This window comes from Conger conger, chromosome 2 (genome assembly GCF_963514075.1).
Source record: "Conger conger chromosome 2, fConCon1.1, whole genome shotgun sequence".
Classification (NCBI taxonomy): domain Eukaryota; kingdom Metazoa; phylum Chordata; class Actinopteri; order Anguilliformes; family Congridae; genus Conger; species Conger conger.
The window spans coordinates 47,495,894-47,522,075 of NC_083761.1; the positions used below are offsets into that span (position 1 = coordinate 47,495,894).

Below are 26,182 nucleotides of genomic sequence, written 5' to 3' on the forward strand. Positions count from 1 at the left end.
CAGTGGAGTTGTCTGTTGTCCGGGTAAGGAGTCTTTCACTATAGACTGATTGACCTGGCCTGACCCTATCTAGGCAGTGTCTGGCATAGAGAGGACTTGGGTGTGGCTGCAGTAGTTATTTGGCTGTGATGTTCCTTGTTTGTGCCGCATTGTTATACAGGCCTCGGAGATGGCGTCTTATGTGCAGACGAAGCGTGACCTGGGCTGCAAAGCACCACAGGTGACCATCCTGGAGGAGGGAATCAACACAGACAACCACAGAGCCAGAGAGTTCTGGAACCTTGTGGGTGGAAGGACCGAGTATAAAGGTAGAAGCTCCAACAGAGAGAGAGGCTCACACACACTCACCCACACTCACACACGTTCACACATGCTCACAATCACAGACGCGCGTTGAGACACGCAAACCTGCGGAGACAAACTGTGTCAAATTTCCGATGTTTGGGAAACTACTTTGAGAGCATAGTTGTACAAAATTACTTCACACTGAAAGTAGTTGAACTACATTCAATATAAAGTGAATTTCCTAAAGGGAAATTTGAAATTACTTTGTAAAAAGGAAATATATTTTTAATGTTCCCCATATGTGCGTACTGCCTTCTTTTTGCACATGGGAAGAACCACTTGGGATGAGTATTAAGATTATTGTGTTCTTATCTTCCTGTTCACCGTAATCTTAATACTTAACACACCCACACCCACACCCACACAAAGTTGCACAAAGATAGGGAAATTGACAAATGTTTGACTCACTGTCAGTGCTTGTGGGCCTTACAGCACATGGCTTAATAGTGTACTTTTGTTTGTGTGCCTTTGTGTGTTTGTATGTGTATGTGTGTGTGTGTGTGTGCGTGTGTGCATACGTTTGTGTGTGGATATGCAGGAGCGGGTGACCCAGAAGAGGATGAGCTGTTTGAGACCGGGGTGGTGGAGTCGAACTGCGTGTACCGTCTGGTGGAGGACCGGCTGGTTCCCCACGATGAGGCCTGGGCCTCCATCCCCAGTGTCTCCATGCTCAACTCCAAAGAGGTCTCCTCACTGCTGCCCCTTTCTCTCTCTTTCTGCAGTCAGGCAGTGCATGATGTACTGTAGCGTGGTTCCTCTATGTTCTGTGTAGCTACGTGGGTGTTTCTGTGTGTGTGTCTGTTTGTGTCTGAGTGTGTGTGTCTCTCTTTGTTGTGTTAAACAGCACGCCAGGTGAACTTTTGTGTATGGGTCTAACCACACAGTAGCTGAAACTGAACTGAAAATAAGGACCTGAAACAAAGTGACTGTCATACATGTGAAAACTGTGTTTTGGGGTTTCTTTTTTGAGACCGATGTGTGAGGATGTAGCTTGCAGCACCTGTTCTGTGTTGTCAATGTTTCACGGCTCTGTCCAATACACTACAATACAAAAAAAGTATTTCTTAAGAAGTAACTGAACTTGTTTTTTTCTCTCAAGCAGCAAAAATGAATTAGTTTTAAGTTACTGTTTGCTTGACAAGTGAAATTTCTTTCCCCATTGGCAAATCTTGAAACGAGTCAAACTGGTTTACCTCATTGGCAATATATTGCCTTATTTAGCAAAAAAGTTAAAGAAATAACATAATGGACCGGTTTCACTGACACAGTGTGAGCCTAGTCCAAGACTAATTTCAATTTTGAATGGAGATTCTCCATAGAGAACTCAAGTTAGTCCAAAACTAATCTTAATCTGTGTCTGAAACCGGCCCTTTAAGTCTCAATACAGTACAAAAATACTTTTGCCGTCTAAAGTTTATTCCAAATGGGCCTTTGACTAAAACTAATGCTGTCCTGTCAGTTGCTGCTGATGTTAACTGAGCTCTTGGTTCGTATCCCGTAGGTTCTGCTGTTTGACTTCGGGAGCGAGGTGTATGTGTGGCACGGTAAAGACGTGCCCCTGAGTGACAGGAAGGTGGCCTCGCAGTTGGGAAAGCAGCTCTGGGGGGGCTCCTATGACTACAGCAGCTGCAGCGTCAACCCACTGGACCCCTCTGCCTTCAATCCAGAGATAAAGCCGTGAGTTCTGCTCCATAAACATAAAATGTTACGAGGCGACCTGTAGCATAGTGGTTAAGGTACATGACTGGGACACGCAAGGTCGGTGGTTCTAATCCCGGTGTAGCCACAATAAGATACACACAGCTGTTGGGCCCTTGAGCAAGGCCCTTAACCCTGCGTTGCCCCAGGGGAGGATTATCTCCTGCTTAGTCTAATCAACTGTACGTTGCTCTGGATAGCAGCGTCTGCCAAATGCCATTAATGTAATGTCATGTAAACTGTACAGAGCCTCATATGTATCTGTGCGGGCAGAGCCTCGTATAATGTCTAAAGGTAGTATATACATTCAGTGAGCACTTCATTTGGTATTTATTAGACTTGTTCTTTAGATTTATTGGTCTTCTGCTGCTGTAGCCTATCCACTTAGAGGTTTAACATGTTGTGTGTTCAGAGATGCTCTGTAATGTGTGGTTATTTGTGTTACTCTCACCTTCCTGTCAGCTTTGACCAGTCTGCTAATTTGACTGTACCCACAATGTCTGAGGCTTCGGTTTTCAAATCTCTTTTTAAATCTCAGAAATTTACTGAAATTCTTTTCTTTTCTTTTTGCTTGCTTGCTACTTTTACAATTTCAGCAATTTGTATGTAAGTTGTGTTTTCACCAGGTATGGGAACTTTGTTTGTAAAGAACATTTTAATTGAATACAGGCTGCTTGCTGCTGGCTTTCAGAGTGGTAACTAGCCTGGTACACATCTGCATTTTATGATTTCTGGGCAAATTCCATATTCAAGTTCACAGGCAAAATACAAAAATAACTTTTTTGCAATACCATGTTGCTTGGTATCCACAATAATGCTGCAATCATAACCATGTTCATCTATTTATGTCACTCAACCAAGTTGTAAGCGTACAATGATAAGCTGTCCCCTGCCACTTAATTACATGACTTGGAAAAAATGAATCTTAACCCCTCAGTTTCCTAAGACTTTGGACTTTATGTAATTTGATTATCTGTCTTTCACAATTTTGTGCTTTTATTTAACTGTCTGGAGAATATAGTGATTTTTCCTCTGGAAATGTCAGCATTTTCCCACTGCGGAATATCCATGTTAGGGGTCAGTACCTGTGTTGACTGTGGAACAATACTGCCACCTAGTGGAAATACAGTCCATATAAATTAGACTTGCTGGATAATAAGTCAACCTCTTGTTGGGCTCATCAGAATGTTGCTTCCGGGAGAAAGACTTATTATTGTCCCTATAACTTCAACACATTTGGTGCGTCAATGGATACATGAGCCACATTTAAACTTGCCAATGCTATACTTCTGGTTCTGTGTTACACATTTGTTTTATTTAACCTTAACTATTTAACAGGTTAGTTTGTTGAGATTCAGAGACACTTTTGTAAACGAGACCTGGCCAAGAACGCAGGCAAAATACCTGTTACAGGCAATGATACACATGAAAAATGTAATTGTGCTGAATTCCAGGTCTTTGACCCTGGATTTAAATTAATTGAAGGTAATGAGCTCCTGTAATTTAAGACAATTGTGGTTGTCTTTGTGGAGGAAAGTCTGCAGTTAGCACACTTCCTCCCTTGAACCTCCAGTGGCCGGTGAATAGCACTAGCCCCTCTCATGCTGTGTGTGCGTGGTTGTGTCCTCGGAGGAAAGTCTGCAGTTAGCACAGTCAGACCACTTCCTCCCTTGAACCTCCAGTTGCCGGTGAATAGCACGAGCCCCTCTCGTCCTGTGTGTGCGTGGGTACTGAGCAGAGACCAATACTCCCACAGGCAGGGTGAGGGGCGGCCCAGCTGGGCCCTGTTCGGCCGCCTGTCGGAGCACAATGAGACGGCTCTCTTCAGGGAGAAGTTCCTGGACTGGGCCGAGAGGAGCAGCTCCAAGGAGGAGGCCGCTGTGGAGGAGGTGAAGGTGAGCAGGAGGGGCGGGTGGTGGGCACTCCCAATATCAGCCTCCTTCATCGGATTCACTGTGTGAAAAGGGCAGTGTTTCACAGGGGAGAGTTTTACATCCTGTGACCTGGAATTGTTTCCTTTTATATCGTGAGTTGATGTGGAAAGTGCTGAGCTGACTGGAGTTTCATATAACATGGAGACAAGTGTTGGTTTTGAGTTGCTATCACATGCATTCCTATTTGTACTGCAGTCAGTAAATTTAGACACTGCAAAAATGAAAAAATCTGTCAATCTCAGCAAGCATTTTAATCTAATATTATAGAACTTTTTTGCTAAATAAGACAAAAATTTAGCCCAGTGAGGTGAGACCATTTGAATCATTTCAAGATTTACCAATGGGGTAAGAAATTTTGTCACGCAAACCATAACACAAACAAACTAATTTAGTCAACTTGGAAGAAACAAATCAAAGTCGCATTACGAGACTAAAACACGTGTTAAGACATTTTTTTTGCAGTGTACCTTGTAGATTTGCAAAAAAAATTATCGTGCTTAGTGTTTCTGTGTTAGTGGAGGGCAGTCATCGTTCGTTTGGCGTCTCTGCCTACGTCTCCTCTCCTTCCCAGAGTCCCGTGAACGCGGCGCCTCACGAGTCCGAGCTGCGGCCCTGCGACGTGAAGGCCCTGCTGGCGGGCGGGGGCGCGGCCGTGCGCACGGTGCTGGAGGGCGTGAACGTGCATCGGGGGCACGGCCTGGTGCGCAGCGAGGACGGCCGGCAGGCAGAGCTGGCCACCATCGCCGTGGACGTCTGGCACATCCGAGAGTTCGACGACTACGAGATCCCCAAGGAGAGCTTCGGCCAGATGCACGAGGGCGACACGTACGTGATCCGCTGGAAGTACTCCGTCACCAACGTGGGTGAGCAGAGCGGCCGGCTTCTGTGTGTGTTAGTTTGGTCTTCAATGTGTCTTATTTTGGGCTTCAGTGTGTGTTAGTTTGGTCTTCAATGTGTCTTATTTTGCGCTTCAGTGTGTGTTAGTTTGGTCTTCAATGTGTCTTAGTTTGGTCTTCAATGTGTCTTAGTTTTGGCTTCAATGTGTCTTAGTTTTGGCTTCAGTGTGTGTTAGTTTGGACTTCAATGTGTTGAAGTTTGGGCTTCAATGTGTCTTAGTTTGGGCTTCAGTGTGTGTTAGTTTGGTCTTCAATATGTCTTAGTTTGGTCTTCAATGTGTCTTAGTTTTGGCTTCAGTGTGTGTTAGTTTGGACTTCAATGTGTAGAAGTTTTGGCTTCAGAAAGTCTTAGGTTGGGCTTCAGAGAGTATTAGTTTTGGCTTCAGAGAGTCTTAGTTTGGATTTCAGAGAGTCTTAATATGGGTTTCAGGGTCTCTTAGTTTGGGCTTCAGAGTCTTTGTTTTGATGATGAAATTGCTGTAAACCCAGCTGGGAATAGATTGCAAACATATTGTGAAATCCCAGAGGAAAGGATCTCTGCCTTTGCTGCTACGATCAGAGCTCGTTCTGTCTTCATGCAAGAGTGATTTTCTTGTGCTAAGCGTGTGTGTGTGCGCTCCATGCGCGTGTGTGTGTACAGTCGGGAAGAGGCAGCGGCCAGGGGAGCTGAGCAGTGGAGCTCCCGGGCGTGAGCGCACCGCCTGCTTCTTCTGGCAGGGCCGTCACTCCAGTGTCAGCGGGAAGGGCACCTCAGCGCTCATGACCGTGGAGCTGGGCAACCACAGGGGGGCACAGGTGAGCATGGACACCCATCTCCTCCATCTCTCCACACTGACGATTCTCAGTTATGTCTGTATAATACACATATGTAGTAATTGTGCAATAATGCATGAGGAGTGACTTATCGTTGAGTTTTATACATTTTAAAAAGGAACATTGAACAATGATACAGTAACTGTTTTTATCATGTCGTTTTAACAGTAGGGAGCGCTTCTGATGTTGTTCATGATATCTCTGATACAATTAATCAACCAAATGTACACTTGAGTTTCGCTTAGTTAGGAGTGACTTATTGTATCCCTCCTTTGAATGTCTCTCAGCCAACTAACTGTTGTATAATATCTACTGCAATACGGTGTATACGCTTCTAAAGACTGTTTCAGCATGCTTTCATTATTTTATTTAATTGATTGCCGTCGTTCAGACATTGAGAACTGCTGCAGGAATGAAGCAGTCAGTGAGTCCTTCTGTTTCTTTCCTCGCTCTCTCCATCTCTCTGTCCTCCTTCCCTCCATTTCAATCGTTCCTCCATCAAGGTGCTGGTGGCCCAGGGGAAGGAGTCCCCCTGCTTCCTGCAGCTCTTCCAGGGCGGTCTGGTCATCCACAAAGGCAGCCGGGAAGACAGTGCTGCCAACACAGGTACTGTGCACCGCTGCGTGTGTGAGTGACACTGCAACGCTGCCTTTAGTCTGTATTCAACCTCTGCTTCTACATTGCGTATACACTCAGTGACTTTATTTAGGTAGATCATGTACACTATGGAGGACTATTGGTACCAAAATCTAATAAATAAATGAATAAATATACAAATAAATACAGAATTTAATACATTGATAAATACATAGTTGAATAAATAATACATCATCAATAAATAAATAAAAAGTGAAATGTCAACACAAATAATTAAGTGTCATTTATTTTCCACATAAGTATTTATATGCTCATTTAATTATTTATTTCCACATTATTATTTCAGGATTGTTGGCATATGTGTGCAAAAAGAAATAATGAAATCTGTCAACTGCATTTTATTTGTATTTCATTCTTTATATTGATATTTCACTTTTTTCTTTTTTTTTAAATCTGTTTAATTATGTATTCATTTATTTATTGATCAATTTATTTGTGGATTTATTCATTTTTGGCACCTATAGTCCTCCATAGTACACCGTTAATGTAAATATTTAATCGGGGTGGTTTGAGTATCTGAGAAAGCGCTGATGTCCTGGGGTCTGAGCCGTGGCGGGTTTCGTGTGCGGGCAGGGGGCTGGCGTCTGTTCTGCGTGCGAGGCGAGGAGGCGGAGGAGGGCTCCCTGGTGGAGGTGGACTGTCGCTGCTCCAGCCTCCGCTCCCGTGCCTCCCTGGTCCTGCTCGACGGCCAGAAGGGGGCGCTCTTCCTGTGGCATGGCTGCAAGTCCCACGTAAGGGCTCGCGAGGTGGGCCAGAAGACCGCAGAGCGGCTCACACAGACGTAAGCGCCCGCCTCCCTCTCTTCCGGAACCTTCCATTGTTTTATATGAGATGAAACGTGACTTTTTCCACGTTTATGAACCAAATGATGCTTTAAGCCCAGTTCTGACTAACAACAGACGACAATCTGAAACTGGCAACTGAACTAACGTTCTAAAACTCGGCATCTGCGATTAGTTGAATAGACTACAGTGGCAATAGACAAAATCAGGCGTTCTGAGATGATAAGTTCACACTGCAGCAACTACTGTTTTTATGTCGCAAATCTCTGGTTTGAACTGAGCTTAATATTTTGATAGTTTTTTTCTTTTCTCATGTTTCTCTAAGGGCTTGTTATTTAGTATGTGTTCTTTGAAATAAATCTGAGTGTGAAAAGTCAGTTCCTCTGAAATGGTAAAACAAAGAGGTGTCCAAGACTCACTTTCAAGCATCATTGACCATCATTCTCATGGACCATATGCAGCTCAATTTGCTACAGAGGAATAACATGTGTTTCATGAGGTAGAACTGGAGATGACAAATTATTATGTCATGTAAGAAATAAATTATATTGAAACAGCACCGGTGACCTTTCTTATTATATAGTTTACAATCATTTTATAGTTCTGCTTGCTGTCCAAATGACAGATGTTGAGCACATGTATAATTCACTTTGCTTAATGGACTGAGAACCCTGCCTACATTTTCTGATTATAAATGTAATTTTGTGTGTGCACGTGCATGTTGTGTGCATGTGTGTGTCTGTGGTATATACATGTGTGTGCGTCTTTGTAATGTTTCCGTGCGTGTGCATGCATTTTGTGTGTGTGCGCGTATGTGTGTGTGTCTGTGTGTATGTGCATGCATGCGTGTACATCTGTATGTGTCTGTGTGTGTGTGTCTGCGCATATGTGTGTGTGGTGTGTGCATGTATGTGCGTGTGTGTGTGCGTGTGTGGTGTGTATGTGTATGTGTATGTATGTGTGTGTGTGTGTGTGTGTGTGTATGCATGCGCGCTTGTGTACGTGTGTGTGTGTGTGTGTGCGTATGTGTATGTGTATGTGTGTGTGTGTGTGGTGTGTCTGTGTGTGTGTCTGTGTGTGTCTGTGTGTGTCTGTGTGTGTGTGTGTGTGTGTGTGGCAGGTGTCCTCCTGAGCTGGGGCTGAGCAGTAACAGCAGTGTGAAAATAGAGGAGGTGGAGGAGGGCTCTGAGCCGGCCGAGTTCTGGAGCGCCCTGGGGCAGCAGGACAGGAAGGCCTACGACTGTATGCTCAAAGGTAACACACATCCGCCCACCCACACTGTGCTCTTTCATCACTTAAATGCAACAGATAATAATAATAATAAACACACTTATATAGCACATTTCAAACACAGTTCACTTTACAGAAAAAGTAAAAGACAGAAGTAAAGACATTAAGTGAAAAGTGAAAACTGTAGAATATATTCAAGGTGCAATAGGTTATTTCAGACTTCTAAGGGTCAAGAGAGGAATTGCAGCAACAAATACGCTCAAACTACAACACTGTTTTTGCCACCCCTTCTCTGTGAGTGAGCCATTGGCTGTGGCAATTAGAACCAATTTTTAACCAATGACCTTGAATTATTGTACAGCTATAGATGTTTTGGTACAGAGTGCCGGCCCGTCAACTGCATATTTTGAAACCCTAATTTAAGGACTATAAACACAGGTAGAGGGAGAGTCAACATGTCAGTGAGCCTTTTTAAATGATAGGAAGGGTTTTACAATGGTCTTGTAACAACATTTTAACACAAAAATCTTACCTATTGTACCTTTAAATAACAGTAAAATAATATTAAAGTAAATTGATAAAAATACTGATATTAAACAGCAAGAAAATGTATAATATAGAGGTTAAAAAGAAAATGGCATGTATATGTTTCTCTCAGACCCGGGCAAGTACAACTTCACCCCCCGGCTCTTCCACCTGAGCGCCTCCTCAGGGGTGTTTGAGGGAGAAGAGAAGCTGAGCCCCGGCCGTGTCACAGGCTCTGTCATGGCCCTGCCCTTCCTGCAGGAGAACCTGTACTCTGTGCCACAGCCAGGTGGGGCTTCCCTCTGTGTGCCGCTGCTCGTTCAGATATACAGGAGTGAGCAGACCCACTCACACGCTCGCTGAGTGATCAGAGCCACTCACACGATCGCCGAGTGATCGGACCCACTCACACGATCGCCAAGTGATCAGACCCACTCGCACAATCATGGGGGAGTGATCAGACCCACTCGCACGATCACTGAGTGATCAGACCTACTCAGACGATCTGAGTAATCAGACTCACTCGCACGATCACTGAGGTGTGATCAGACCTACTCACACAATCACCGAGGAGTGGTCAGACCCACTCAAACAATCGCCAAAGTTTGATCGGACCCACTCACACGTTCACCTAGCAATTAGACCCACTCTCACAATCATTGAGGGGTAATCAGAACCACTCACACAATCACTGATGAGTAATGAGACCCACTTGCACGATCACTGACTCATTTGAATGATCAGTCACACTCAAGCTGCCAAGATAATTAGATTTTGTTTTGATAGCTTAGCTGTGTAAACCAGCCGACATAAATGGACTGAGTTTGTCTCTCTCTCCAGCCCTCTTTCTTCTGGATAACCGCATGGAGGTATACCTGTGGCAGGGCCTGCAGCCCGACGACACGGAGTGCACCGGCTCCGCTAAGATCCGCTGGGATATTGAGCGGAAGTGTGCTATGGAGACGGCCCTTCAGTACTGTAAAGGTAGGGATTGGGCCGGACCTGGGTCAAATACGTCATTTCTTTGGATTCAAATACCTTTCTACGCTTCACTGAGTTTGCCTGGTTTATTGGAACCCATGAAATACTCTTAAAGAGTGCAAACCCGGCCTTCTGGTCCTCTTGGTTGGCTTTCGTGCACCAGGCTAGATCAATTGAACACAGAACAGTATTCAAATCCAAAACAATGACGTATTGTCATGGTGGGAGGTGGGGGTGAGGGGGTGGTTCTGAGAGGCAGGTCTTTAGAGGGTCTCTTGTATGTCCCTGGCCACGGAATCCTGCCTATTATAGTGAATTTTAGGATATAACAGAAGTGTCTAGGCCTGTGGTCTTCACTCCTGGTCCTTGAGCCGCAGTGTGTGCTGGTTTTTGTGTGAAGAGATGTGTGAAACGCTGGATACTGGCAGATTGTTTGAGGGTGCCTTGAGCTTGTTACATTTCTGTTTCAGAAAAGAACCGCAAGCGCCCCCCACAGGCCTACCTGATCCTTGCAGGTGCTGAGCCTCTCACCTTTACCAACATCTTTCCCTACTGGGAGAGAGACCCCAAAATCAAGCTGCAGGTAGGTTAGCCTTCTGGGGAGTACAGCAGTCTTCAAACTGGCAAATGCCAACATATGTGTGTGTGCGCTTGTGTGTGTCAGACCTGGGGCAAATACATAATACGTAGTTTTGGATTCAATTGCTTTACTGTGCTTGGTGTATTGTAACCAATGAAATAATCTCAAAAGGTGCAAACCCCGCCTTCTGGTTCTCTTGGTTGGCTCAGTTGCACCAGGCAAGATCAACTGAGCACAGTAAAGTGTTTTAATCCCAAACAATAACGTTTTTGATCCAGGTCAGGTGTGTGTGTGTGGTGGAGGTGGGTTACACGTGCGTTAGTTAGTCTGTAGTGTGTTTGCTCTGGACATTAAATGGCGTTGATGGTAAATGCGTTGCACTCTTCTCTTCCGCCTGTGTGGTCAGGGAGAGGCAGTGCGGAACAAGGTGACGCTGGTTAAGGAAGCTCTCTCCAGGCTCAATCAGACCCAGTACACTGTGGAGGAGCTGCTGGCCAAACCTCTGCCAGAGGGGGTCGATCCCTTGCGCCTGGAGATCTACCTGTCCGACCAGGACTTCCAGGTACTGCCGACTTTAACGCTGCTCATTCGAACACAAGGCTACTGTTATAGATCAGAGCTCCCTCCCGCCACTTGGTGTCTCCAGTGGTCTTGGTCAGCATGGAATATTCCAGTGATTCAGTGTTGAAAGAATTTCCCTTCTGGGACAGACAAATCACATAATGAGGGTAGGGTTTGAAATTGAATAATGAGGTAATATGAGAGGTGACATCTATAGTGATGTTCATATACTACTTGACAGCATTAATCAGCATACTGGGAATATTGCTATAAACATCATATACATTCATACTGTATTTTCCTTGTTGGCATGGCCAATGGATTAAGCTTCTGAAATGTTGCTTGTGTTTTCTGAAACGAAGCTTGTTTTTTTTCTCAATATTTTGTGTTTGGAAATTGTAAATATGAATTACTGTATGTTCCTTTGGATAAGAGTGTCTGCCAAATGGTTGTGAAGTAATGTAGTGTAAGCCTGTGTCTCTGTGAATGTTTCAGAGTGTGTTGGAGATGAAACGAGATGAGTTCAACTCCCTTCCAAACTGGAAACAAATCAACCTGAAGAAAAGTAAAGGACTGTTTTAAAAGCCAGAGGAAATAAATATGTTCTTCTACGCTATTTCTGTAAACCAAAATAATTAGTCATCACTTTGTATATTTCTTGTTTTTAAGAAAAGCGTATTTTCTTGTAAAGCGTCCGTTCAATGTACAGTTCATACCTCGCAGATGTATCTTTTTAAAGGGTTACAGTTTTTTCTTACATCTTTTCAAAGGTGGCAATATTACAGTTATGGCATGCTAAATTGTACTTACAAGTTTAAAGGTAACTTTGGGGGACAGGACTGCCTATTCTTTCAAAATGTATCAAAATTTTGAATATGTATCACTATATACAAGCCTGAAATATAAATATGTATCATAATTACATTTTTTCTTATTCTGTGGGATTGGATTGATAGAAAAGAGATAATGAAACGCCAAAACCAAAGCTGTGCTTATAGTGCAAGTACAAACCATGCTAATGTATGTTTCCAGTAGGAATATGTCAAGGGTCTCATCCCTGAACTTTTAACTGCCTCAGTACCCATGAACTGTACTGCATAAAAGAGTGATGTGCTGCATTTAAAGCCAACAATACTGTATAAACACATGCAGAACACTATTGTGAAAAACAAACTGTAGTCTGTTTTTAAATAAAATGTAATGTTTTGTAACAAAGTTTGTATTGTGGGTTTTCAAGCACATAATTCATTTGTAATGAAAATTACAGTTAAAATAGTGTTCTGGTTATCTGCAATTTGGACACCCAATGATACATTCAGTGAGCACTTTATTGTTATTTATTAGGTATTAGGTATTTATTAGACTTATTTTTTAGGCTTATGTTACTGTAGGCTATCCACTTAGAGGTTTGACACGTTGTGTGTTCAGAGATGCTCTTCTTCATGCCACGGTTATATGTGGTTATTTACATTTCTGGCACCTTCCTGTCAGCTTGGACCAGTCTGCCCATTCTGCCCGCAGAACTGCTGCTCACTGGATGTTTTTGGTTTTTCACACCATTCTCTGCAAACTCTAGAGACTATTGTGCGTGAAAATCCCAGGAGATCAGCAGTTTCTGAGATATTCAAAGTACCCTGTCTGGCACCAACAATCATTCCGTGGTCAAAGTCACATTTTTTCCCCATCCTGATGGTTGATGTGAACATTCACTGAAGCTCCTGACCCATATCTGCATGATTATATGCATTGTACTGCTGCCACACGATTGGCTGATTAGATAATAAATAGGTGTCCTAATAAAGTGCTCAGTGAGTGTATATTTGCATGTCACATACAAATGTCAGAAGTTTTTAAAGTAAAGTTTTTCAAAGCAAAACAAAAGGCAAAATTTTTATAAGGAACTTTACTGTTTTTGTCTGTGAAAAGCTATTTAAGTTCTGTGAAAAAGAACGAAACCATGGTAACAACAGATAACAGACCAACTCGGGAGTGTTTACAAATGAAAAGCTACTTTCCTTAAACTAAACACAGGAACAAAGAATTGTGCTTTTCTTGTTATTTTAGTTTTGTTCTCTCGGTTCTGTGTGATTGCGTTCTTCAGGTTGAATCGCAGCAGGAAATAAATGACAGGGATTCTATTGCAGCTGCAAATGGTATGGCTCATTACAAGTAAAAATACATTATCAGTGCAGACTATAACTTTGTGTATTTTACAATACATGTACGACCTTAATACAGATGTGCCTTACAGAAACATAAGCTTTAATAAACACTTGGCTTCAAGGGACACCCTGTGCATTAAACTAACTACATCCAGTTCAGTGCGATAACATTAGCCCTTTACAGCCTTTTCTGTTCCAGTTCAGTATGCACAACAGAGAAAGAGAGGTGCTGGTGCTAGTGCGGCAATGTTTTTTGTCTTTCCAACTTGCACACCATAACTCCGCCTCGCTTGCCTCCCGCAGCCAATCAGCCTCCGGCGCTATCCGCTGGTTTGGCGTGATCTGGATTTGAATGCTTTCCCGACAGTTCCTGAGGCTTTAGCTGAGGAGGGATTAGCGGGGTGTAAAGCCACCCTGTGACAGTGCTCCTTTGACGTTGCTAATGACATGGCTGCTAATTACCTGCAGATTAGCGACTGCCTCTGAGCCCTGGAGCTCAGAGTAGGGCTGTGCTGTTGGAGCCACGTTTTCACAGGGCCGCCGTCGTGAGGCTTGGGCCGGGACTGCTCACCTGTGCTTCTCTTCGCAAAACGAACATGCATTCGCTACGAATAGCATAGAATATTGTTGGCCATACTGGCTCTGGTCACTTAATTCAAGACTTAAATTGAATTCGTGAGCAAGGTCACTTTCTCTTCTAAGCGCACCATTTTTTTTCTTACTTTATAGAAACGTTTTAGTCGGAGGAATGGGTCTGACCCTTTGCCATACAGTAAAATGGTTACAGCAGCTTACATCTTTGCATGGGCACTGCCAGTGTCCCTGGAAGCCAAAGAGTGAGAACATTCATAAGTTAAATGTTTTTATATTATTTAGATCATTCATACAACCTGAATACACTGTACGGTACATAACAGGACAGGATTGTGGATTGGATATCAGAATCTGTCAACGTTTTACCCTCTCTTCATACTCCATGTTGACCTATTTTCCTTTGAAAATCTAAATTGCAAACAAACCAAAGATCTGTGTTCATTAGATTATAGAAGTCGGCAGCGTACAATAGATGAGAAAGACAAACCAATCCCAAAGAGGAGTGGTGATGTCTTTGCACTCAACCGCTACACAGGTTGCCTCAGTGGCGTGAAATACAAGCACAACACTGGCTTCAGTATCTGTCCATCATAGTGGGGTTTAGTATGAAAAGCATCAGGTCCACTGATAGGCTGCGAATCAGTACTAGTACTAGTACTAGTAATCGCACCTACCCCATACTTAGAAACTGACAAACTGTCCAGAGCTTGTGTTTTCGATTCATGATTCAGACTGCGGCCAAGTGAGGTATAAATATATTTGACACTAAACTAAAACTTAAAACATTAATTTCTTGTACTCTTGGTGCCATAAACATCTTGGTGCCATAAACATCTTTACAAATATACATGTAAATAGTCATACGTTTACAGAAATAACATTAAGAAGGCATACAGGTTAAGAAGACTGTACGTGTACTCATTCCTGTTAAGTGTCAACTTCTGTGTAATGTAGGTATGAGAGATCAGAGAATGTAAGTAAATTAACGGTAAATGTGTATTGAATTGCCAATAAGCATTTGTGTGTGGGTGTGCAAAAATACACAAATCTGTGGCAGTTATTTGACAGAGGACCACCTTTTAGCTCTGTGCTGTCAGAGCAAATCTAGATGGTGGACTGCTCCTGACGAAAAGCATCAGTCCCCAGGAGGTTCCGATCAGGTTCGGACGCCATTGCTGCCTCGCGAAGCACGAGCATGTGATCCTCTGCTGCGTTCAGTGATTGGTCGATCCAGTCCATGCTGCCGGACATGTGACAGGCGTTGCGTGTCACCAGCACCAGGTGGCTGACCGACAACAGGAGGGCGGTGGCTCTGCAGGGACAAAAATACGTTCTAGCCTTGTAAACTCATACCTGTGGACTATTACCACTGGGTCAATGGAGTGAGTGTTGCTCCACAAACAACAGTTCTGTATTGATACCCCCCCACCATAGAATGTGATATCCTATATATTTTTCTGTGCCCCCATCCCCATATAAATATGTTATCAGTTCTCAAGGCTGAACAAAATCAATAGTTCAGATTTATGTCTTGCAATAAAGGGCCGTCTAACACCATACCACATTGTAGAAACAATTTCTCATATCTTGATTGTATTTATTTTCCCATAAATCTGATTACAGAGGCTGCAATACAGTATATGAGTTATGAATCATTTTATCGGTTATAATGCCGCTATATCAAATATAACTGCAATAACTCTAACATTAACCTTCAGCCTTTCCAGTAAATTCTACAGGGTTGACACATTTGTGGATAGAGGGCAGAAGTGACAATCAGCAGCTAACTGTACTGCGATACAGTACATTGTTTGATAAAGTAAGTACTGCCACTTTCATTTATATGGTTAATAGATCAGGACTAACTCTCATTTAGCCTTCATCAATTTGGAAAGAGAAGATAAACCTAACCATGTGTGGGTCATTACAAGCATACATTTTACTTTGTCAACTCTTACTTTGTTACTTATTCAACCACAATGAAGCCAAGTGTGGAAAACGTACACCCTTATTGGTGCTGTTGATTGACTGTGCTTTATTTGTTGATTATCAAGAAGTGCAACTACCTGTAAAATAAAAGAAACTTTGACAGTTAGGTCTGCAGCTTTCAGGCGTGTGTTGATGCAGCATGCCAAGGGCAAATGATAATGATATCGGTGATGCTCTAAGTTATTTTTGCTGCTCAGCAGTCTGGCAAAGGTTATGAAGCCATTTCCAAACAAAGTGAAGCCCATCATTCCACAGTGAGCACGCTAAAACAGATTATTTTTAAACGGATAACATTCAAGAGTTGGCAATCTGTCCTGGAGAGGGCTTCCCAGAAAATCCACCCCAATATCATACTGTATAATACAGTCTGTTAGAGTTGACTCCACTTTTAGGACATGATTGAAGAAGTACGGCTCTCAAGAAAGGGCAGCTTCTCTCCACAAATCATTACAGCACGGCTTAGGTTTGGAAAATTGCACCTGAATGAACCACAAGACCTTGGTTTGAAGTTACTGGGAGTTATTTGGCTGTGATGCAAACCACCATGTTGGTCAAAACTAAACACTGCAAGTCACCACAAGAATGTAACGCCGACCGTCAAGCGTGGTGGCTGAAGGGTGATGATTTGGGGCTTTTATGCAGCCAAAGGAGCTGGACGCCTCGCAATCATTGTGGTTCTCAAACTCAGTCCTAAGAACACAAGTACATTTACTGAATTGGCTGAAAAATAAAATAAAATAAAAAGGTTTTTTAATGGCCAAGTCAAGAGTCCAAACCTTAACCCCACTGAGATGATGTGGTGGGAACTTAAACGAGCTGTGTACAACCAAATACCCTCAAACATCACTGAGCGAAAGCAGTTTTGTAAGTAGTGGTCCAAAATTCCAGAAAACGATTCCTACATGTCATTGCTCCTAAAGGTTCTACAAGCTAATGAATTGTGGGGTTCACGCTTCTGCAATGTGCCTTGTATTTTTGGCTGAAATAAAGTCAAATCTGTTATGTATTAGACTTTGTGAGGGCTAGATGAGGTTATGTCCATATACAGTATGTAAAACCATGGGATTAAAAGATTTTTCACATCACTGCAGTTTTATCTACCAACAGCAAATTCTGGTCCCACCATTTTTCCCTAGTATATCATCAGTCACATCCGAGTCAGTTTCCGCACCCAGAATCAAATACAGCTATATCTAAATCATGGTTAAATTATCAAATTGACTCTATAACAATTATACACTTAATACATTCAAAATGACTATCAGTCAGCAGCCGGCTTAAAAAAAAATAATAATCCATTCACCTAAATTGGGTTTCATGAAGTATGTCATACATATTTATATTGCAACTATGGATTAAATCAGCCTTTTGTTTTTAGTCTAAATACTGTACCTGGATGGGTGTCTCGGTGGCGCAGCCTGTTGAGCACTGACCGCATGCTCATTGTGAGCCGTGACGTCTGCGGTTCGAATCCGACCGTCTGACATTTGTCGCATGTCTTTCCCTCTCTCGCTCCCATTCTTCCTGTCTCTCTATACTATACTGTCCAATAAAGCTGAAAAAGGCCAAAAAAATATCTTTAAAAAAAAAATACTGTACCTGGCATCCAGAAGCTTGGGGTCCAGAGGTGGGTACATGGATCGCACAACATCGTCCACCCTGCCGAGACACACAACATTTGCGTTTATATTTCCATATGTTCTTTTCAACTCTATATTTCAAGTAGAGTTCATGAATATACCTGGGGCTGATGCGTTTGGCCACAGTGATGATGTCACTGAGGCTGGCAGGGGTTTTGACCTTTGCTCCTGAGCCCATTGTCATGGCTACAAGCTTCTCAGTCAGAGTATGGCAGATCTGTAAGGGAGACATCAGTGCACAAGATTTTGTCAGACATTCCAGCTGGGTTCACTAATTAAACAAATTAGTGAACCCAGAAAATACCATCAGACATTTAGTAAAAACCTTACCTTCAAGATTGAGATACAGTGAGACACCAATCCTCTGTTGGAAGAAAACAAAAAATAAATTTTTTGAAAGAGTTTAGCAAACTGGTTCCCACACATACACATATTAGATCAGAGATGATGTGGACATGGAATTAAAGTGATTTAAGATAAGGAAACTAAAGAGATGATTCGGAACTGAAGAGACCATAGGTTAAGAGGATTTTTTGCAATAGAAGCTTACAGTATCATTTTTACTTATACTAATTATTGAATAATGGAACCCTCAAAGCTAACACTTCATTGTAGGTCTGGGTTATGAAGTGCTGGCAGCAGGAATAACATTAGCAGTGGAGTAGCCGGTCAATGACACCAGCACATTGTGAAGGCAGAAACACTGAGGGCTTTCAAGACCAGGCTTGATACGATACAAAGTAAACTAAGCATTAGGTACACTTTAGTGGTAGGAAAAAGACATAAACATAGCTGGGCTGAATCGGCTGTTCTTATTTTATGTTAAAGACAATAGAGGTGATAACAGCTGTGGAGACATACGATGCGTCCTCAATCCAGTCCTCGTTCTCCAGGATGGCATCAATATGTGGGTTGGTGATGACCACATCGTCCAGCTCCAGCTCTGAGGGCTCACTCTGGGTTTCCATGGCGCTGATCAAGTCCATCGTAGGCCTGCGGAGAGAGAGGAGAGAGGGAGGGGGCCTGTCAGTTCTGTTCAAAATCCACCTGCCTGACGGCCTTGGTCTCAACTCACAATAGGACCCCGGATCAAATCTCACCATTCTCATCAAGAATCGTTAAGATCAAAGACAGGCACACTGGTACTGTACAGTAGTGTGAAAAAGCGCTATTGTCATTGTAAGAGATAGTTTTATGATTAAAGTTCAGAGGTTTTCCACTCTGAGGAAAATGTTGTGACATAGAAACGTCAGTGCTGCAATGGATTAAAACCTGAATGTAAAATGAAATCTCTGCCTGTCTTTTTGCTTTTCTGAGTGCTCCAACCGTTCTTTCCATGAATTCGTTTTTCTGAGTTAAGTCCCATGTATAGCTTTATGATTGTTCATGCGTCCCATTACTTGTACCTATACTGTCATTTCCTCTTTTAGCCCAAAGCTGAACCAAACCAACCTGGCCTCCAACCAAGAGCCTCGCTTGGAAGAAGCTCACCAGGCCATAAGGTGTTTCTCAAGTCCCCCGCCATAGCGGCATGTTTTGCCAAATGGCACAGTATTAAGGATGAGCCTTACATCCATATCCTAATGAGCATACTGAAAACATAAGTACCAGCTTTTCTCAGAATGACAACATGTAAGGCTCTCAGGGTTCTTTTTGATGTTCAGCACTGCCCACTGCAATTTAAACAACATCATTAGGCAGGACCATGGATAAAAAGCAATGGCGTCCTCTAATGTGTCTGATATTGCAGTCTGCCATGGCAGTACCACAGACCAATGTTACTAAATAGGATCACTTTCATCAAAAGCTGTTTCAAAGCATTCCTGCTGTTGTGCCAGGCAAACAAATGGAGATTTTGACTGTTAGTTCAGAGAGAGCCTGGTATGTCTGGACTATGCCTAGAGATGCCCTCTCACAATTAATACAGAACATTTTGCTCTGCACATATTGAAATGAGGCATAGTGAATATTCTTTTGACAGGAATTGCTTCATCTTGTTTTCCTTGTGTTTTAGACACCATTATTAAGAGCTTACATTTATCAAAGACCGGGTACTACTCTCACAGGTGAGAGCAAATAAATGGCTATGCCACCTGCCACTTACATAACACTGATAACATTATCAGAGGACAAATGAGCGGGAAATGAAGCCCAGAACTGCACTCATATACACAGGTGCAGCACAAAGGGAGGCCTTTATCTAATGGTGGTCCAATGCCAGGCACAGTGAAGGTGGGTAGAAACATATAGTATGCACATAATTGCATTTTCCTGGATCAGAGCATCCATCTGCTGAATGACAATGAATACTGTAAGTACTAATCCTTCAGTGTTAAGTGTAAAGTACTCATCCTTCAGTGTTAAGTGTAAAGTATTCATCCTTCAGTGTTAACTGTACTCATCCTTCAGTGTTATGTGTAAAGTACTTATCCTTCAGTGTTAAGTGTAAAGTATTCATCCTTCAGTGTTAACTGTACTCATCCTTCAGTGTTATGTGTAAAGTACTTATCCTTCAGTGTTAAGTGTAAAGTATTCATCCTTCAGTGTTAACTGTACTCATCCTTCAGTGTTATGTGTAAAGTACTTATCCTTCAGTGTTAAGTGTAAAGTATTCATCCTTCAGTGTTAACTGTACTCATCCTTCAGTGTTATGTGTAAAGTACTTATCCTTCAGTGTTAAGTGTAAAGTATTCATCCTTCAGTGTTAACTGTACTCATCCTTCAGTGTTATGTGTAAAGTACTCACCCTTCAGTGTTAAGTATAAAGTATTCATCGGAAGTTAGAGCAGCACTAGCTTCTGCGATATGACATACACTCAGTGACCACATTATTAGGTAGACCTGTACACCAGGCTGTTAATGCAAATATTTAAATCGGCCAGTCATGTGGCAGCAACTAAATGCATAAAAGTATGCAGACATGCATGTCAGTAAAACGGCTCCTTCGGGATTTTTGGAGGCCGGTTGAAAGCAGACCCATAGCCTATGATTCTGGGGGGAAGAATGCACACCGATGTGTGAAAGGATATTGATTGGGGGGGAACAGGAAATTGACATCCCTTTCACCTAAATACACGCCCGTTGGTACACGATTACGTCAAATCTTGTAAAACCTTGTTTTCCAGGAAGTGGATGGGAAAAAACGTTATACACAGGTATTACAATTTTATTAAATCTGTTGGAAGATATACTTTAAGATGTGTTCGTATGGTTATGAAGAATTGACTAAAGTGAGGGGAAAGTACATTTTGATTTCAGCTTGTCTTAAAGCGTTCATCCAGTGTTAAGGTACTGTATACACACCACAGCAGAGGAGACCAACCCTTCCACCCTTATGTCCTCCTGTTTGGAGCCACCCCTCCCTCGCTCTGTGGAAACACTCCCCACCTTGCTTCCCCTGGGTACTGACTTGGAGTCGAAGTGGTGCAGCAGGCTGTCAGGGCGGCAGTAGCGGTGGCGACAGACGACCACCAGGGCAACGAAGGACGCCAGGAAGATGGTGGCCAGCACTCCAATCGCCACGATCACTACCGTCTCCATGCCGACGGCTTCTCCCCGCTCCAGCTTGCAAAGGCAGGGCTAGGATAAGCAACTGATTCAGCGCACAGTTCTGTAAAAAAAAAAAAAAAAAAAAACATTCTTTAAATCACTGATTTCACTGATAATGAGTAGTTTTTTTATGATAAGGATCAGATGTTGTGGTGTGTTCAGTGAATAGGATGAGCCAATGACCAGTGAATTAATACAGCATTTATAAAAAAATATATAGTCAGATTCCTTCAGGTTGCCTGTCAAATGTCTTCATTTTGTGAAGCCTGCCAAAATGTTTTTTTCTTCTTCAGAAACAATGCACCTTCTTGTTCTGCATGTCCAACCTGATGTATTTAGGCCAGTGGGTGCATGTAGTGTGTGAAAAGATTGGTTTCGCTATTTTTTGAGCCATACTCAAATAAAAGGTAAAATGTTTCAGCTCAATTACTGGCATAGAGAGACTAAAGATTGCAGTGTATAAAGGTAAGCTTAAATAATATGTATACACCCTAAATAGCTTTAACATTTTAAATGTCTGTCTCAAAGTTATGTCTCCTAAAATCACAAGTGAAACATTAGATAGTATGTCACTAAAGATATGTCCAAGATGATACAATGAAGTTTGAAACAAGATTATCTACCCTGATATGTATACACTACTGTACAGGAGTACACCTTTGTACAAAACCCTGACTCGTAATAACCCCATGAGGATGTTCTGTAACATTAAACCATGATGCCTACTATACAGTATCACATTCAGTCTTGGTAGCTATTCCATTTGACTTCAAGAAAGCTCAACAAACACACCAGCATCAATTCAGAAAGACTGTCTAGAAAGAAAAATCAATTCAGGGAGTCGAGATGCCAGTTATCTCTTACCATTTCATTGTCTGCACAATTAGACTGCCAGTGAAATCTGACTATATGAGTTATTTGGTTTTCTCACTGATATTCTGCTTGCAAAGCTACGGACAAAAACAAACAGGCTTTCACCCATCCGACTGAGTTACTCATTCACCAAGCCCAGGCCACCCTGTCATGTGTCACAATGCAGCTGAAAGGCTTCACAGAACAAACAGCCATGAGGTAGGATAAAGACACAATTATTCCTTTCTTCAGTAGGTGGTTTGCAGCCGAATACAAAAATAAGAAGAAAAGTGTTTGACAGCACAGGCAATTCAGCACACCAAGGCTCTTCATTTTGCATGCTGTCTGGAGTAGGGATCACCAAACCTGGCCCTCAAATCCAAATCCAGCCCTGGTTTTTTTCTCTCCTGGGTAATTAACTGAACAATTAGTGCTACTGATAGGCCAGACTGGCTTCACACCTGTCTTCCAGGTAAAGGGAGGATGGGAAATCCTCTAACCAGCCTTTGAGAACCATGATCCGTCAAGGGATTTGGTTATCCCTGGTCTAGAGAGAATCTGCAACTGTGTCAACCATGGTCTTGAACATCAAAAGTTACAAGTAACACACAGGTTCTTAATAGTGTGTTAGGTTGGTTAAATCAAAGATTCAATTTATCTGTTAAAACTCACTAAGTAGCCTACATAACAAAACCTGTGCTTGAAGTAGTTTACAATCTATGCATTGCAGATCTTTTCCAGTGTATTCTCCAAGTGTGAAAGCAGAGGAAGAAGTCTGTCCACAAATAATGTTGATAAAATGTGCACAATAAATGTAAAACTTCAATTCACCAGACACCACTGTGAACTGCACTGGTAATTCATCAATGCAACTGAGACTTCTTGGGGATCTTGGGGATGATCTAAACAAGTAAACCGCATAGCTGTATTTGACAATCACACAACTGACTAAGACCCTAACTTGAAGAAAGTATGACTGTTTTCACAGCAAAATGAAAGTAAAATATCTCAAATATCACAAGACCATTTCTGTACATGAGTTATGGGAGAACTATTTTCAAAAAAAAAAATGTAAACAATTAAAATGGCAGGGAGGCATTTTAATTTCTTGAAAACCAAAAAGAGACCCACTGGTAAATTGCAGCTTAAAGCCAAACAGTACTATCATTATTTTTATTAGTAATATGGTGACTATAGAAAACAAAATTGTTTACAATAACAATATTATCATTATGTTATATAAAACGAAATGAAGGTGTGTCAATTATAAATTAACAAATGCAATTATTGTTCTCAAGACAGAGGTTTTATCAATTCACAGCCAGAAAGTGTTTATAGAGTATAAACGTGAGATGAAACAGCCTAAACAACAACGAACAGCCAAACTTCCTCCCAAATATCTTAAACACAGCTTTCGTGACCTTAAAGATCCCTTTACATGTGAAATATGTCGTTATTTATTTGTATGAATAATGTGGTATTTGCATTAAAAATCATCCAAGGGCAACATGCACCAGGAACTAGCTACCATCAATACAGACCAAGTTTATAAATGTTTCTGTAACACTGTCACCATAAGCTGGAGCCATGTGAAAAGCCAGTTCGGAATGCTTTAAATCGTTAATAGGATTAATCATCTAGGCACTGGTTTCTCTGAAACCAGACTTTATAACAAATGGGATCCCCTCTGTCCTGAAGTGGGGCTATATAAGTAACTGTTAAGGCTGTCCTGATTGGTAAGCAGTTTTGTACAATATGGTGTCACTCAGTATTACCAAATGTCTCATGTGACAGGTACTGTACTAGTAACAATCATTTGCTTTGTTTAGTTTTTTTGTACCTTTTCCAATGTACTGTACGGTACAATCACTTTGTGTGATAGTTTCTAGTAACAAAACTGCATTCAGAAAATTCAAGTCCAAAACCACTTTAAGGCTTTCTTTCCAAAGAGATTTCTTCACTGGCGCCGTAATCAAAGTCACAACCGTCCAATCAAGCATCCTTCACACTATGGCAGTGATTCTTCACAGGGTGGCCTAAACGTAAACGCAACAGTTTTTTTTTTTTTAACCTTGTTCTTGACTTGAAAAGAAGCAGAAGATCACACAATTATCAGACACAGTCCAATTCTGTTTAAAAAAAGACTCACTATTCAATTCAACCATGTGCATACTCATCGATGAAAACAATAAAACAAACACCCAGAGAAATTCAACGCGTTAATATCTAAGCCACTAAATCACATTCAACAAGTGAACATCTTTTTTTCCGAGCGCTAATGAAGCCAACAAATCAATTGACTGGAGTTGACCTAATCGTGAATTCGACCCCTGGCTAGTGAAATTATTCTATTGCAGAAAACAAAGAACAGCCACACAAGTAGAAGGAGCTTGTTTTATCCTGGTTCGTTACAATGAAATAAAACAATACTATTAAACGATGAGTGCTCATGACATATCCTAAGAAGCAACCTAAGCTCCACAGTCCGGAAAATACATTGGCTGGGTGAAAATGCATTAGATTATCATGTCTCTAGGCCCGCAACTATAACTCCACCAATAACTTTGTGTAGATATCCTCTAAAGGAAACTTTGTGTAAATAGTCTACTCCTACTGTATAAACGAGCACTTAGCCAGTGTTAGAAACGACTAACTAGTGACTACCGACTAGTGATACCCCCACTGCAATAACAAAAATAATATTTGAACATAAATTAAACCATGTATGCATTACATTGTATCTTCTGTGCTACGCCTCAACAAGTTTAAGCTCCTGACTTCTATATAAATAGGTTATGCTAAGTGTACCGTTACTAAGGAAATAGGCTACATACGATAAATGTTTTTACGGGTGGTAATTTACTCACCTGCTAATTTTCTCCATTTATTTGTGTTTCTGTTCTGTCGATAAGTACTTATTTCGTGTACACGAAGACAGTAGCCTGCAGAAAACCCAGAGACGGCACGGAGCTATTACGGCAGTGAGCGCGCATTGGCCATTACGTGAACTCCAGTTGTTGGCCCCTATCTCCCTGTATTTGAGAGATTTGGGTTGCTCAGGCATCAAGTTTCCAAGCGGCGCTTCTGGGCTTATAACCAGATGTACCGAGGTCGCTTTAACCTATTCGCCCTGAACAAGCCGTTGCCGTGGGTATGTTTATTCGGGAGCGAGCGCTGAGGAATGTCTTCCTTTTTTTGTCCACCGAATTTTGTCATCCAATTCCGTAACAGGGTCAATGCCTGTGTACCAGTTACAGTGTAAAATCGTTTGTTTTATATATAGGCTTATGCTTATCGCCAAGAACTGTACGGCCCTCCCTCAAAATGATTAAACTGCAACAGGCTAAACCTCAGTTAATTTTTTTCATATTTGGGTACGTTTAGATCGCAAAAATAGTAGGCCTACCTTTATGACAATATAAATATTAGATTCCGAGGAATTATTTAAATAAGGGCCACATTAACCATGAGTCAAGACATGAGTCTTCTTCTTTTGTTTCCAAGAATGAAAGGTCATTAAAGGATTCATTTCAAATTAATAATTCAATTGGCCCAAATGTTTATGATGCAATTAGCGCATATGCAAAACAACACTCTGGCTAATGTGTCGACATTTTGATTGGAAAAATATATGTACATACCCTATAGGGCTTAAATACAGCCTTTTTTAATATATGGACATCATATATGAATATCCCTCGGAAACATTTAGCTCATAGCACAACAAAAATATTGGACAGTTTAACATATTGTCGAATAACGTAATTTATTTTAATTTTAACCTTTTGTACATAGTCCCCCCTTCAAAAAAATATTGGTACTCCAGTAATAGTTTCAAAGCATATAATGACAATGAGATTGAAGAGCAGACTGTTAGCTTTAAGTTTAACCTTTTGTACATAGTCGTCAGTCTACTCTTCACCACGTAAAATGCATGTTCAATTGGATTCAGATGATTCCGGTGATTGATTCGGCCAATCTAAGATTCCACTTTTTGGCTGTCAAAAACCTCTTGGTGACTCTAGCAGTATGTTTCGGGTCATTGTCTTGTTGCATTAAGTGCCACAAGTGCCACAAGTGCCGTCCAATAACTTTGGAAGCATTAGATTTTATCTGAGAATATTTCAGAATCCATTGTTCTGACATCAAACACCAAATGTTTTTTTCTTGTCAATGATGAACCGAACTGTTCACTTGGGCATGCCCAGGGTTTTTGCTATGTTTCTGATTGATTTTCATTCCCCCACACAACTAAGCCTATTTTTACTATGAAGGCAGCGGTTTGACCTACTATATTCCAATACGTAGTTACAAACGAAATGGATGGGAAAACATGAAAAGCAAAAGACTATTTAGCCGCTAGGTGGCAGGTTCTGCGCACTGTATTTTAACAT

At 41.8% G+C, this 26,182-nt stretch overlaps 2 protein-coding genes across 3 annotated transcripts in view; one reads left to right on the forward strand and one right to left on the reverse strand.

The window, feature by feature from the left end:
* svild (supervillin d) overlaps positions 1-12,217 on the forward strand; it is a 63,466-nt gene extending 51,249 nt beyond the window's left edge. For both annotated transcript variants that reach the window (XM_061227330.1, XM_061227331.1), the window contains 14 exons: positions 161-308; positions 884-1,029; positions 1,847-2,022; positions 3,800-3,938; positions 4,549-4,840; positions 5,514-5,668; positions 6,190-6,292; positions 6,917-7,124; positions 8,246-8,379; positions 9,014-9,169; positions 9,721-9,864; positions 10,332-10,444; positions 10,848-11,003; positions 11,498-12,217. In XM_061227330.1, coding sequence (XP_061083314.1) covers positions 161-308; positions 884-1,029; positions 1,847-2,022; positions 3,800-3,938; positions 4,549-4,840; positions 5,514-5,668; positions 6,190-6,292; positions 6,917-7,124; positions 8,246-8,379; positions 9,014-9,169; positions 9,721-9,864; positions 10,332-10,444; positions 10,848-11,003; positions 11,498-11,584 — 2,157 coding nt within the window. In that variant the 3' untranslated portion in view covers positions 11,585-12,217. The remainder of the gene's footprint in view (positions 1-160; positions 309-883; positions 1,030-1,846; positions 2,023-3,799; positions 3,939-4,548; positions 4,841-5,513; positions 5,669-6,189; positions 6,293-6,916; positions 7,125-8,245; positions 8,380-9,013; positions 9,170-9,720; positions 9,865-10,331; positions 10,445-10,847; positions 11,004-11,497) is intronic.
* A 2,645-nt stretch (positions 12,218-14,862) lies between these two features.
* LOC133122905 (transmembrane protein 98-like) lies at positions 14,863-24,758 on the reverse strand. Its single transcript, XM_061233176.1, has 7 exons — positions 24,656-24,758; positions 20,797-20,997; positions 18,249-18,380; positions 17,718-17,751; positions 17,489-17,604; positions 17,347-17,406; positions 14,863-15,070 (listed from the first exon to the last, which is right to left on the reverse strand). Exons 2-7 carry the CDS (start codon positions 20,925-20,927, stop codon positions 14,863-14,865), a joined length of 681 nt encoding a protein of 226 aa, XP_061089160.1. The 5' UTR covers positions 20,928-20,997; positions 24,656-24,758.
* Between the last annotated feature and the right edge of the window lie 1,424 nt (positions 24,759-26,182).